The following is a 15,301-nucleotide window of genomic DNA, read 5'->3' on the forward strand; positions in this document are numbered from 1 at the left end:
TAATTGATCATAAACTGTTGTGATCTTGTGATTTAAAACCAAGATAAAAGTGTTTCTTTGTCTTGAACATAGTTGACTTAAAGAAATAAGTACTTTTGCTATGAAGCTCGTTCTTGGAGAAAATGAAGCATGAACTGTAGAATGTTCTCAGAGCATTCTTGAACCAGCATTCAAGATTTTCTTCAAGGAGTGAGACACGCGATCTTGATCAATTAACTTGAAATCTTGCTGCTGCAAAACTTCCCTCAATTCCTCTTTGATGTTTTGCACACATGGTTGCTTGCTCATTGATGATCTTTAAGATTCTTTAGTGGAGACATGGAGTACTCATCATTGAGAATGATTAAAACATTTATTCCTTGTGCATAAGCTCCTTTGAAAAACTCATGACCATCATTCTCAAATGTTGTCATCTTGAGAAGCTTTGGTAAAATGATACTTTGAGTAGGTTATGAAGATCCTCAATGAATGCATCATTCCCATTAATATTAATTGTAGTAGTAAATCCTCAAAGCATATAACTCAAAAACTCATTGTAACCCTTGTCACATAAAATCAATATATTTTTGAGTAGCTTGTGATGCAGGTTTTTCCATCCTGATTCTTCAACTATGATCCTCAAATTCTTCCTTGATTTATTCAATACTTGTTGTGATCCTTGAGTGATGAGGAAGACAATTATCCATGAAACTCACTTTCTTGCTTGATCCTTCGATGAATCTTTTTATGATTCAAAACAACAGTCTTTAAAAATCTTCTTGAAGCTTGTGATACTACTGTTGTAATTATCTGATGATACTCCAATTCTTTCATTGTTTGAGTATATAAATGCACTCGTTGACGTTAGTAGCCTCTAGCTCGTCCACTTGATAATATCTATATTTCAACAAAAACTCGAGTGCAAACATCAGTAGATCACCATTCATAAAACTTAACATTTATTCCATAAGGTTTGTTGTCATTAAAACACTAAAATGGATTTTGCCTCAACAATAACACAACACAATAATTTCATTTATATTTTAACAATATTATATAAGAATTTTTTAAATATTTTATTCTAAATAAGTTTTTACCTTAATGTAATGACAAACTTAAATATCAAATAAAAGTCAATAGACACGTGCGAATGCACAGGTATTTTAACTAGTATTTTAACAATATTATATAACAAATTTTTAAATATTTAATTTTAAATAAATTTTCAACATTAATATAATGACAAACTCAAATATCGAATAAAATTAATGGATCCGTGCGAATGTACGACTCATTAAACTAGTTATAAAGAAAAATATGTCTCGTATTAACTTATCATATTTCATTTCATCATACACTTCATTGAGAAATAATATGATACTTTATTTATTTTATTATGTCTCTTTTATTCCGACCACAAAATAAACCCTATAAAATTCGTCATTGCATTGATATGTACAGTTTTTTTATTTAAATTAGTTTTGTTGGACATGCATTTCGATAGCTTCCAAAATTTATTTCAAAAATAAAAGATAAATTTAATTTTCTACCGTTCTTCGTAGTACACACAGGCCGTAAAGCCAACTTGGAAGCAAATGTGGAAGAAAAAAAATGCAGAAATACATGGTAAAATACATTTTTTAACACCTATACATGTATGAATTAAAATCTGAATATAGTAGCTTTTCTTTTGAAAACTAAAGTATCCATGCAAATAGTAATTGACAAAACTCTTGCATCCTAACTTGATACAAATGCAACCCTAAAACAATATAAGGGTTCACCTAAAGGGGCAACTGATCTTATTGAAATTTCTATTAACTTACACTAGCCGAAAGCAATGGCAATGTAGATTGAATCAAATTACTCAATCTGCCTTTCAACCTGCTAACAGTATTCCTCAGTGTTTTACATTCCATCTCAACATGAAACTCATTGGCCTGTAGCAAGTGGAGCTTCCTTTCCAGATACCTATTAAGACTTGCAGCGGCGATGTTAATGAGACTGAGCGACTCACTAGTGTGCATAAATTTTGTGACAATAAATCCAGCTAGAACATGTTGATCAGCCTTCACAAGTTCCGAAATGAAGTTAGGGAAAAGGATATTTCTGATAAACTGATTCTCATGATCCTCATTATTGGTAATTCCTCTACCTGATATCAGAGCTTGTTGACATTGGTTGGATAAGTTTCCAACAATATAGCAGAGATAAGAGAAAGTAGTACCGTAGGTAGAATCGGACGCGATAGAAGTGAGAATCCCAGAAGATAAAATTAGAATTAATAACTCGCAATCCTTGCTCCTTGTTGGAGGGATACCCTGTCTTGCGCTATCGTCAAAAGCCCCCAGGCACTGCAACTGTAATGTTTTGTACGGCAACATGAGTGCCATCTTCAAAGCCAGAAAGCAATCCATGCTCAATGCTATCTCATTTAAGCTCTTGGCATCAACTTCATCAAGTAAGATACCATTAGGTTTTGATGATGATTGATCAATCAGTCTCAGCACATCACTAAACCTCGACAGGCTTATGAGTTTTCTTAAAATCTCTGCCCAACACACATGTAAAGGGTGAACAGAAAGAGAGTCCTCGATCTTTTCTTTCACAGGCTTGTCTACTTCCTCCAGACTTTCCCATCCTTCGTCCCAATCATCATTGTTCCAGTCATTTCCTCCATCAGATGCTTCAGTAGTGATTTCTCTGTCTTTCCCCATGGTGAAAAGTCCCTCCCACTCTTCCAATATAGAAACCAACGCATCAAAGTGGTGTTCTTCAATAGCTTCTCCACACAACCTCAAAAAGCAAGAAACAGCCGTATCTACATTCAATAGGTCATCAGGGGTAATTTCTATGCTAGGAGAGATTGATGTCACAAGCTGAGAAGATTTAAGGGCAACCAAAGTATTTGTAAACCTACTAGAAGAATCTTTGTGATCTGATGACTGCTTGTCAACACCAGTCTCACTCTTTCTACTAGCATAAAGCAATTCATCCCATTCTTCCCATGGTTGGAGATTGGCAAGTATTTCTGTAGAGAAACCCTTAATACTCTTGCCTGAGATAAATTGCATAAGCTCTAGCACATAAACTCTAATGGAACTTGGCAACTGTAAATTGTCAGAGAACTGGACCATTTTCCCCCAAATTGCATGTCTAACACATTGCAAAACTTTTAAGTCACCTTCTAGCTTGCTTAAAGATGACAATATATGATACAAGTTCTGGCTCTCGTGGGATCCATTGACCAATTCTTGCAGAACAGCTTCTAGAATATCTAAATAGAAATGAGGAAGATCCTGGGAACCTGTGCCACAATCAGAAGCTAGTCCAGTTTCCAATGAAGCAACAGAAAATACCTCTGAGATGGAACCAAACCCACAACCAGAAAAAACCATAGCTCTGGAGAAATTATAAATTTCTACAGAGCAATCACCACTTAAGCCACAGTTGACATAGCCATATATGCTGTCCCATCCCTGACTAGGGGAGATGATATCCTCCATCACCAATTTCATAAATACTTTTAGACAACTCATTAAACATTGTGGGTTGAAGCTAATAGTTTCTCCTGAATTTTCCTCCAATGAAATTTCCTTCATATCATCTGTCAATCTCATCCAAAAGTTCAAAAGAACAATAAGGCACTCTTGCCAAGTTGAATTGTCAGGTATGAATCCATATGAACTATGGAGAGGCAAAATTACAGTGAGGTACTGCTTCATGATCGCCAAAGCATCAGACTGGCTCAAAAATCTAATATACTTTCGGCATGAATCATAGCTCTGCTCTAGCTTACTTAAAAAGCCTTGAAGGTATTCAGGAGTTCTACTACTAGAATCAGTTGTAGCTTTAGTCTCCAAAGCACTCAGCGAACTCAGGATGAAATGCTTGTAGACATCCTGCCATGACATGAAACCCTCAGGTAATGAATCGCCATAAATATTGACAAACGCCTGTATCATTTTTGACAATGCAGACAAGCTACTTTCCTCAATACATGCGTAGACTTCATCACTAAAGCAATCAAAGTTCAAACCACGCAACCCAGCTATATTTTTGAAGTTCAGGTTATTGATAAAGGAAACATTTTTGCATTCTTGCTCAACGACTTTGTAATAATGAGCAAACCTTATATTGGCATTTGCATGATCAGGCTGTGCTATTGGTGATAAATCTTTGGTATTTTCAAGCTGCAAGTAGCACTCTGACAACAGACCATACACATATGCAAGGCGAAGTTTATTGCACCCATTGATTACAGGATAAACCTTTGTTGTGATGGTTTCAATGGTTTTACCATTACCAATAATTTCTCCTTTATAACCTGCAACTTCAGCTGTAATATCATCATTCGTCCAAACATCAGAAACAAGGACAACGCTTAGGAAATGCAATAGGACCTGCACAAAAAAAGAAAGAAGTAATGACGTCTTATCAATATGTAAGCATTTTACCCGAATAAATTTGTTGACTTAAAGGTACAAGCAGTTAAACATGGACCTGAAAATAACTTGTACAACTACAACTCAATACCGCTTCATGTGAAATCTCATTTATTGAAACATTGACAAAATACATATCTATAATTATTTCATACAAAAAATAATGCTACATGACACTGAAAATTCAAGTGAGAGACTAGAAAGGCCAAGTACAGAACTTTGATAACATTGTCAATGAGCCAAGGAACTAAAAGATAAATGGTTTCATCTAAATAAAAACATTTTGCTTTATGTTTCAAACAAGTTCATGCAAATGCTCATACCTCGGTACTTTTCAAGTCATAAGTATCAGCCAATCGTAAAATGTCCTTCAAAATGTGTCTTTTTTCCAACTTTACAGACTCAACGAGAGAGATAACAACATTCTCAATGTAGATGGAGTCCCTGGACAAAAAGCGCTCTGTTTCAACCCCAGGAATTATTTTCTGTAGCGCTCTGGAATGTTCCGTGAGTCTCTTTTGCTCTTCTAACTTCAGTTTCCACTCTCTCCAAAATGAAGACTGTGCCTTGCCAAGTTTATCTAAATCATCTGGGGAAAAAATCAAACAATGTCTTAGTCGGTATGATCAAACCCACAATCAATACAAGCATAATAAACAAATAACAATGTATTAGTCGGTATGATCAAACCCACAATCAATACAAGCATGATAAACAAATAACATTTCAAATAGACACAGCATACACAAGGGAAAAATATGCAACCTAGGAATCAATTGCTTAATAAATGTACAAGAAGAAAGTACCAGAGCTGGGTGATGTATGTTTTTCCTTGAACCTCCTCTTCAGTAGCTCCTTTCGCTGAACAGGGTCAGTACCCGCTCCAGAGTTGTGTAGCAAGCTGTATGACATCCCAACATTCATAATACTACAAATTTCTTGGTAGTCTTTTCTTATTTTGAGCTGTTCTTCTATAATTTCTACCCCATTAAAAGCATCCACAAGATTCAGAAGATAGGAGCACCCCATTATATCTTCCTCTTCAGTGACTGGAGGTTCCATCACGGATCTTGCTAGAGAGGCGATCAGGTTGTCTCTTGGGGCAAATCCATTTCTAGCCAACCAGGACAAAATGGTCACAACAGCCTGTGCTCTGATATTTAAATACTGCTTTCCAGTACTCAACTTTTCATTAAGATGTCTTTTCCTACTCAATCCAATCAACCAAGGGAGTTGTAAAGCAGCAAAAGACAGAACTTTACCATTTTCAATCAAGCCTGATGCCCAGTCAGTTAGATTTCCCACAGCCAAGGTTTTAGCAACAACGGAAAGCATTTCTTTAATTTTCTCAAGATGAACATCCTGATTGTCAGTGTTGTTGCCATCAAACTCTTGAAAATGCATGTTTCTATCTAGTATGTTTTGAAAATTTTGATTTTGAAGTGATTCTACAGTTGAGCCCTGCACTGAAAAATTTGAAGGATTTGTCCCGGTTGACACGATTAATGTTTCACACTGGCCTTGTATATCCAGGTCTTTCCATGCATGGAGAAGCTCCCCAATGGATTCCTCATCACAGTGGCTCAAGGCAAACCCTAATAGCTGCTTTCGAGAATCCACGTCCATATTTTCAAGGGCGGGACCTCTTGCAATGGCAGCACATAAATCCCATATGTTACCATGTCCTTTTCTTGCCAAAACAAGACAAAGATCAAATGCCAATTGTAAATCACCAGAAACTGCAGCTTCTCTAGCAATAGCTTCTTCAACAGCTGAGACGTCATCAACAGACCTCAAACCAAGAAGTCTGGCAACCTCAATAAGTTCATCAACATGAAAATATGCTCCAGTTTGATTTGTGATTGCCATTTTTACGATTTCCATAGGATCTTTTATTTGCCTGAATTGCATTGGCAGAACATTCACCCCAAGGTTTGGAAGCTTAACTGTAAGTGCGTCAATAATATCTGCCTCTGCCTTCACATTTCCACTACTTGGATATAGATTAAGACATTCTTTAGCTTTCCAGATCTGGAGCCAAACATAGCAACATAATTAATCATTCATGTGGTTGAGATTCGTTAAGGTTAGCATAAACAGAGCAGCTTAAACCCAACTTCGATATAATTGGAAAACGGCAGTATGAGGTAAATTGGGAATTAATGTCTGTTAAGATGAAGAAGGATGCATTTGCCACGGAAAAAAAAAATCAAATATTAGATGCTGTATTTAGTAAGCTGATACACCCAATCTTACCTCAGAACAAGAAAGACTTGAAGCTGAGAAAAAGTACTCCCTAGCTGCTTGAATGACAAGGTTTTCTGCCTTCTCTGATGCCAAAGAAACAGAACTTGTGCCCTTCAAGTAATTACGTGCGAGAGAAAACTTCCCAGCTTTAAGCAGTCCTCTGCAAAATTCAATCAAAATATATTCCAGGTCCAGAAAAGGAAATGTCTTTTCCCTTAAGTACTGCATATCACGCCACATGCTGGCCCATTCACTATCTGATCGGCCAGGCTGACGGCGAATAAATTTAGAAAGAATAAGGCGAATAATCTGTTTCACGCCCTTTTCATCTGATTGAGCCCCTAGGAAAAAGTTTAATGGCTTTGGGACCTATATAGAACAAAAGGCTAACTTAGTAAACATAGCCTGGCTAAAAAGCAATAACAGAAATTTCAGAAACATATTGCTAAATAGCAGAGGACGAAAACAATGTAAAACAAAAATAGTAATGGCACTATGGTTGGTGACGCACATTGTAAGTACGGTTACTTTCATTTCCACCATTGTTTTTAGAAACAGAAAAAGACATACAAGTTTGATTGTCACGGAGAGGAAACTACCAACCTGGTAAAATTCCAAAAGTCTCCCTGCTTCAATATGACCTTCAGCAACTCTAAGTCTTCTCTCAAGGCTCTCAGCTTGAACTGCACCATCTGCCCAATAATACATATTTTAGTGTACTCAAACAGATTGATAGAAAACGCGACTGAATCAACAATAACCTCAAGAATTTACTCAACAATGCATGCAACATAAACAAGCAGCATCGATCTTTGGTAAGCTTTGGCAATTGGGATTCAAATTACGCACACTCCAGCTCAACAACACAGTTACACAGGTATATATGAAGGTTTCGCATTGAAAGCTAGATTCACTAGAAGACACTTTTTCAGTTGATATAAAAGGGTAGAATGGGAAGGTTGGATGTGAGGAAGTGATCAATTAGAATTTTCCCAGTGGCCATAAGCTGAAGTAACATTTTGACCAAGGTTGTTATGTAAGAATAATAACGAGTAAAAAAACTACGAGAATCTGAAATGAAGGTGTTTGCAAACAAGTACAAAGGATGTACTAGTTAAGAAACATCTTTATAAACACGTGGTCAACAATGTTCGCTTAATGGGTTTACAATATATTGAATATATTAATCACTTGTCTGATGAATTCTTCAAAACTGGAATACTTTATACCACAAACTCCTAAATTTTAATCCTTTATAAGACCAGGGGGTGTTAAAGATTCCAAATTCCTATTACTTATAGATCAAATCGCATTGCTAACTAAGTTTGTTGATGCAAATATATTGTGTAGACAATATCCCCAACCAAATATGACAAATAGCTACATATAAATGCAGCCACTGATCTGAATGCATCTGTTGACAAAACTACACTTCATCGAAGAAAATTCCAGGGTAGAACTAAGCTTTGAGAAATCACCCGCAGACCTCCCACCTTGAGAATTTTTTTTGTTTGTTCCTGAAATTCCTCCAAGGTTATGAATGATGATGCCCTTTTAAATTTTAATGTTTTCTCAAACCTCAGCTTATAGTTTTTCCCCTGTGATGTTTCTTTTTCAACTATGTAGTGAAGCCCTGGAATGTTAATAAGCGCAATAAAGTATAAACCACCCACAAGAAATGACTGAAATTACATCATCGTGTTGCTGTTAAGATGTTAGAATAAACATGAAGCCAAACTCACCATGCATTTGAGGAAGCTTAGATAATATGGCTGCCATGATGCTCCACCTATCTGTAACTGTGCACAAATATATGCATTGCAAAGCACAATCAACAGCTTCAACCTCAGTTTCAAAATAGACATTGCTTTGGAAGTTTCTGCACCCTTCTTCAATTACCACCAAGCACATGTCCAATTTATTCTGCAAAGCCATTTCCTTTAACCATCTCACTAGAAATGATTCCTCTATATTTTGATTTGTAGAATGGATGACATCTCCAACTAAGGACACCCTGTGAAACTTTTCGCGCATAAATGGAATGGCTCTGTTGTGTAATCTTTCGGTTACATTTTCCTCCTTGACTCCCTTAAGCATAAATTTAAATTTTTCATAGTCTGGTAAATCTCCCCACATGACAAGACTCATATTGAACCCTGTTTCGCTATCATTGTCATCAGAGTAAATAACTTGATGCAGGTATAAGACATCCTGTTGGAACTGCTGCAACTCAGATATGCCTTTGCGAAGAGCAAACTCAAGTAGACTAAGGCAGTTATCCAGCTGCCCACTAAAATCATCCATAGCTCTAGCTCTATCCATATACCATTTTGACAGCTCATCAATTGATGGCCAAAAAAGTCCAAGAAAATGCTTAACTAGAGGCTCAGTTTTGACTTGGATTTGAATGTCATGGTTTTTAACTGATGTATTGATAAAGTTCAGCATCTTCTTGCATTCAACCCAATCATCTTGCCTCACAGAAACACCAGAAGGAAAAGATCTCCCAGGAAGAAGCTGCCCATACATTTGGACAGGAACTGTTTCTGGGATGGAGGCTAAAACTTCCAAAACAAAGGGAGACAAAGAATATGGATGACGCTTGAAAAGCAGGTTCAATGCACCAATTTTTCCACTTTCTGCAAGTGCTACAGCAGCTTCATTAATAGGCATGATACGGAATTTGCTGTATTCCTGCACAGAAAACCTGCAGAAAACTGTGTCAGTGAACTCTAAGTCAGTGAAAAAACTATCAGAATTATTGAGCAATTGTGAATTTTCAAAATCATATCATTTGTAGCCATTTAGGAGAATATGTCATTTGTAGCCATTTAGGAGAATATGTGTATGCCTGTAAGCCTTGCTCAAAAGCTATGCTACACCCAAAAAAATTTTTTGACAAAATTGCCAATTTCAATCGTTACAATCACAACTATCAACTTTCAAGAATATTTTATCATTAAGATTCAAAAATACATAAAATATGTCAACATTTAATGCAGTTAAAGGACCGAAGATTTTCTTGTGTATGTCTCTACATGTAGTAAAAACAGAATGAGTGAATAGATGATGGTGTATTCGACCTGCTTGACCACTTGTTCAATACTCAAATTATGGACGGAGGTCTTGAAATAAACTTATCTAATAAATGCTACTTATCTTGCTGGTGACAACATGAGAGATTTCAAAAATCAATAATGCATATTATAATGAAATCATTACAAAAGTCACCGTGATACTAAAACCAATAAGAGTCAGAAAAGTGAGGAACCAAAAGAATCAAGTCAAAATGAAGTGATACAAAACCTACTTTAAGTACCATGTGAGCTATTTACCCTGATCTGGGAGTTATGTGGTGCTAGTTTTAAATTGGTTCCTAATCTCGTCTTACATTGAAGCTTTTGTGTCTCACTTGAACTCTACTTTCAATTTTTTGGTCAAAGCTAAATGTGTTGCATGTTCTTGGACCAATTGTGATTATCTTCGATGATTATGATAGAAGTAAAGAGGGAACAGTTTAGTAGTGATTTGCAATCCATGCTCAACAATATGATGCATATGGCTCAGGTTGGATTCTCTCTGGTGCCAATTTGGGTGGGCTAATTTAGCTTCTTCAAAAAAAATATGATGCATATGGTTGGATGATATCTCTCATATAGTATTTTTTTTTTTTTTTGACAATTGAGTACTCCCTCCGTCCCAAAATATAATAAGCAAAAATGAGTCAAAGAAACTTGATGTATTTGGTTCAAAATTTAGACCAAATACATTCACTTTTGTTGACCAATTTTTGCTTATATTTTGGGATGGAGGGAGTATGTTTAAGTATGTTTTTACTGTGTAGGAACTGGGACAAGATTGAGTTCATGGCTTCCATCTATGTACTGAAGTTTTTAGAAGGGTTTCCCAACAAATATATTGGCGTATTGGGAAACTTTGCTTAAATGATGTTCTCTTTATTTTTCATTGTAGTTTTGTATTTTTATTTTTGTCTAAAAGGATTTCTTATTCTCCAACTCGTTGTAATTTCTTCTCTTTGACGTACCGATGAATCCTTTTTAAAAGAAAAATATATTATTGTCAAATAACCGATTATCCTAAGAGCTTAAGCTATTAGGATAGAGCCACATTGATGGTTTTATATTATTTCTAACACGCCCCCCCCTCACGCAAGAGCCCACTTGGGTTTGAAGCGTGGATAATGCATAGGCCCACCTACCATATGCTTAAATTCCATTTTTTTAATTAGAAAGTGAGGGGAGTGGGGATCGAACTCTAGACCACTTAGTCATAGAGACTCTGATACCATGTCAAATAACCGATTATCCCAAAAGCTTAAGCTATTAGGATAGAGCTACATCGATGGTTTTATATTATTTCTAACAATTATAACAAATTTAAATATCACAGCAAAAGCATAGAAAACATGTAGTTTATGCTATCGAAATTGATATCTAGAATTCTCAGGATACCTGCCCATGTTTATTCCAAGAAATGTTTCCAGCCTGTCCCTAAATTGAAAAATTTGAAGTCTGGCCAAGCGAACATCCCATACTTTACTAGAATCATCATCATCTACTTCTGAGAATCTATGATGGTCCGTGATGCGTAGACCATAAGCCAGCAAAGCTTTCACGGCATCTTCTGTTGGCCCAACTCTGTGAACACATTCAGAAAGTACAAAATTTGTATCCTTAATATTTGCCAAAAATATATTAATTTCATTTACTCCTTGACTAGAATTCAACCATTGTGACTTCAGAACTTCATCCTTATCCAATCCATGACTATCAGCAAAGTCCAGAGCAGCTTGATAATTTCTCTTCCTAATCAGTATACTATACATTTCAAGGACAGATTTCTCAGAAAATGAAACAAGGAACCAGAGCAACCTAGAAAGGTGAAATTGTTTAAGCTTATCTTCAACAATCCACTCTGTCTGATGTAACTCCTCTGACAATCCAACATCAGAAGTACTGGATATTTCTTTGGATGATAAACTTGCTAAAAGAAAAAGATAGCCCCTACATTTCTGTGCTCTTCCCAGAGCAGGGAAAAAATACGCAGGATCCTCTTCCTGAACCTTTGAACCATTTAGAATGTCTATCAACATAACCACACCATTCCTATCTACAATGGCAATGATATTGTCACACCACCAAATAAAATCCATAAAACCCACAAAAGATTTACTACCCCCACTCGATAAATTATCAGACATTGATGAATCATCCCTCTCTCCCAATACAAACTGTGAGAGTGTAAAGCCTTCTTTATCCAGCTTAAAAATATGCAAGCATCCTGTCAAATCCAGAGTAGCAATGAATGTAGCTTGTGGCGAGATTAGCAACTTTGGATATATTAGCTGACCTCTATAACCTTTTGGTTTTAAATACAATCCCTCAAACTGCAAAGAGAATACCTGCTCCAGTTCTGTGCTTGAATTTTTATGCCAAAGAGAAAGATGGCAAGATCCTAGAAGATTTATACAAAACTGGTTAGCAAAGAACTTGGACAAACAATATTTAGTAGATAAATGTCTTGTGAACTCTACAGTCTATTCTTCATGTTCTAAGAATAAGTTATTTGATTAAAGAAGCACAACGATTAGAGAATAATAGAAGAGGTACAAAAGAAAAGGATAAGGTGAATTTGAAATTTGAATTGTGATCACATAATACTAGTTCAGTAATGAATTACTCCTTGTCAGTGATCAAAATAAAAATAAAGATTTCCATCGTTTATATAAGACATGAAATCAGTGAATATGACCAATCGAAACACTATCATGGCTTACACAAAAGTCCACCAAAAGAAATTATATAATCATAAAAGTGTTAATGAAACTTCAAACAGTGCATGGAGATCAGCAGTCAGCTTAAAGCAATTCATCCTAAAGGTTCCTGATGGTACAAGAACTTTATTTTGTTTTCTACAATATTTATTATGATGCCTTCTTTTTTCTTTTCCTTTCTGTCCCTTATTAAAATTTATTGACTGAACTGTCAAACTGATCAGGTGAAAGGTTAGGGTCTGTTTACTCTGAGAAAACATTTCCTGCTGTCACTTTTATGTACAAGACTATAACCTTATTTTCAATTGATTTCCTGTTTTCAAATATTTGTAAAGGAAACAACGAAAACAACTTTTTTTTTGTTTTCAGTGTTCAAGTACAAATATTTGAAAACAGAAAGCAATTTGAATATAAAGTTACAATTTTGTAATTGCAAGTGAAAACAGGAAGTGTTTTCTCTAAGTAAACAAGCCCTTGGCTTCTGGCATCAATGGAAACAATATTCAAAAGTCAAACAATTCCTAACCTTTTATCATTTAGAAAAGGAGAATTCCTTTCAGCACCAATCTAGTAGTCTTCGTATCTTACTAATGAAATTGAATACTTGAAATTCAACTGATCCGGGGTTTTCTTCTTTTTTCTTTTTGTGAAATAACAGGTATAAATGATTTATTATAAAATGAAATGTTTTCACTCCCTCTCATTTTTGGTAGATATTTTTAGTGATCAGTAATAGTAATAACACTCATTTTGAATTTTGTATATAACTCTTAATTTACTTAACAATTCCGAATTTCTTTTTTTATCGAATTCATTATTATATTAACTATATAGTTAAGGAATGGAATTCAAATATATATACAAATACTATAGTTATGGATTCTATTGTCTTGTATATTTCAAATAAAAATAATGAGCTAGTTAAGCGCCATGCAAACACTATGTACGTCTTAAATTCAGAACCAACACTTGTATAACTTAGCAAATAATTGAGAAAATAACCCAAAAACATACATACCAGACTTCGTGTGAACAGCCACAAAAAGGTTAAGTTCATGGTGGTGGTCAAAGCAGAAAACATTGTTGCGGAGATGACTCCTGTGATTACAAATGTACTTAGGAAAGGTGGCGAGACCTTGTCCATAACTGATCTCAATTTGTTGAAGTGAACCATCTGATGTAATGACAGTGAACCTACACCTCAAACAAATGTCAAACTTCAAATGTATACTATCTTTCGGTTTAAGTAGTTTCTAACAATATTTTAAGATGTGCAAGTAAGTTTACCAAATTATGACAGCAATGACATATTTTCAAGATCACTAACAAACTAATCACGTCTCACATATTCGATATAGCATACTAAAAACATAAGAGGCAGAGAAAGGAAAATTACTTACGAGTAAGACTCGTGCATATCAGAGTCATTATCAGAGTATAAACCAACAATTGGCGAAGATATTTTCAAATCCTTCTTTGTAATTTCTGCCACAACTTCACCGTTGAATTTGATAAAATATAGAGTATCAGAATCATCGGCAACTCCAAGAATTTCATCATCTTCAGACCAAGCTCCCACACTAAATGTACCCAAATCAGAACCTAACAAACCAATTCAACTTCAGAAATGGCGTCTATTTTCACTTTCTAAATTCTAAATAAATACAGTATCAAATCAAATGTAAGCATTCGAAATAAGAACTTACTGTTGAAAATTGCATATGATTGCTGATAATCATCCTCTTTACTCAAAATCGTAATTCGATTTCCAGCGGCAACTGCAACGTATTTAGCCGTAGGTGAAACAAAAAGCGACACTAATTTTCTGAGTCTCTTTGGTTCATTATATTGAGTCCATTTCTCCTTGAGTTGACTCACACCTTCACAGCATGAACAATAGATGAATTGGATCCAAATCCAAATCCAAATAAACGGTTAATCGAAATGAGTGAAATACCAGAACCGAATTTGTAAAACCTACCTCGAACTGAGAGCATAGAAAGCAAACTTCCCTTGGAATCTTCATTTGTCTGAAATCAACGATGAATTGATGAACAAGGGAATTGAGGGAATGAAAATTGAAAGAGGAAATTGAAGAAAACCTGACCTGGTGTTGTTGTTGTTGAAATTGGTGTTGAGGAGGATAATTGGAAGCGTGACGTCGCGTTTCGTAGAGCGGAACCTCCATGTGAGAACCGTTACTCTGCGTGTGTATCTTCTCCAACCTCTCCTGTGTGTTGTTTCCTGCTGTCTATTCTACGCTAATCTCAGCCTTTGAATTAATCTAATGGCTGAAAGGAGATCGAAACCTCTCCGTACCGTACCACAACCACCGTTGCCGACGGCAATGCCGATGGAAGTGAGTCGTAAGGGTTCAACAAAAGGTCGGTGTCTGGTCGTATATCCTCCAGACTCCAGTCACTGGCTTTTGCACGAAATTTCGATGAAGAAAAAAGCACGAATTTCCGAAGAAAAAGAAAAGAAGAAAGGACCAAACAAACTTATGTACAGTTTCATATACACAGTTTTTACTGTGCCAGATATATGAGGAAGTTATTTTTATTTAAAAATAATTTTCTTTTTCTTTTTTTAATTGAAAAATATAAATAACTATTTTTTTGTGAGAGGAATACTTTGTTTGGAACACTTAGTTATTGCATTCTTTAGGTAACAACATTATTATTAATGTATGACCTTTCAAAAATAAAACATTATTAATGTATGTATGAGAAAAAATATTATAATAACACTATGTTATTTATATATTGAAAATAATATTATTTTTCATATTATATTAAGTGATTGTGTTAAATGTTTGTTTGTAAATTTTACTTTT

At 35.3% G+C, this 15,301-nt stretch overlaps 1 protein-coding gene across 1 annotated transcript; it reads right to left on the reverse strand.

Annotated features, from left to right (window-relative positions):
* Positions 1-1,474: 1,474 nt before the first annotated feature.
* On the reverse strand, positions 1,475-14,953 carry LOC123909217 (MAG2-interacting protein 2). The gene is made up of 12 exons (XM_045960013.1): positions 14,573-14,953; positions 14,447-14,495; positions 14,172-14,345; positions 13,866-14,067; positions 13,484-13,659; positions 11,144-12,146; positions 8,414-9,378; positions 7,275-7,363; positions 6,681-7,040; positions 5,231-6,455; positions 4,748-5,013; positions 1,475-4,382 (listed from the first exon to the last, which is right to left on the reverse strand). The coding sequence occupies exons 1-12, from the start codon at positions 14,651-14,653 to the stop codon at positions 1,797-1,799; spliced, it is 7,176 nt and encodes a 2,391-aa protein (XP_045815969.1). The 5' UTR covers positions 14,654-14,953; the 3' UTR covers positions 1,475-1,796.
* Positions 14,954-15,301: the final 348 nt, after the last annotated feature.

Source organism: Trifolium pratense, linkage group LG2, assembly GCF_020283565.1.
Source record: "Trifolium pratense cultivar HEN17-A07 linkage group LG2, ARS_RC_1.1, whole genome shotgun sequence".
NCBI classification, from domain to species: Eukaryota; Viridiplantae; Streptophyta; class Magnoliopsida; order Fabales; family Fabaceae; genus Trifolium; species Trifolium pratense.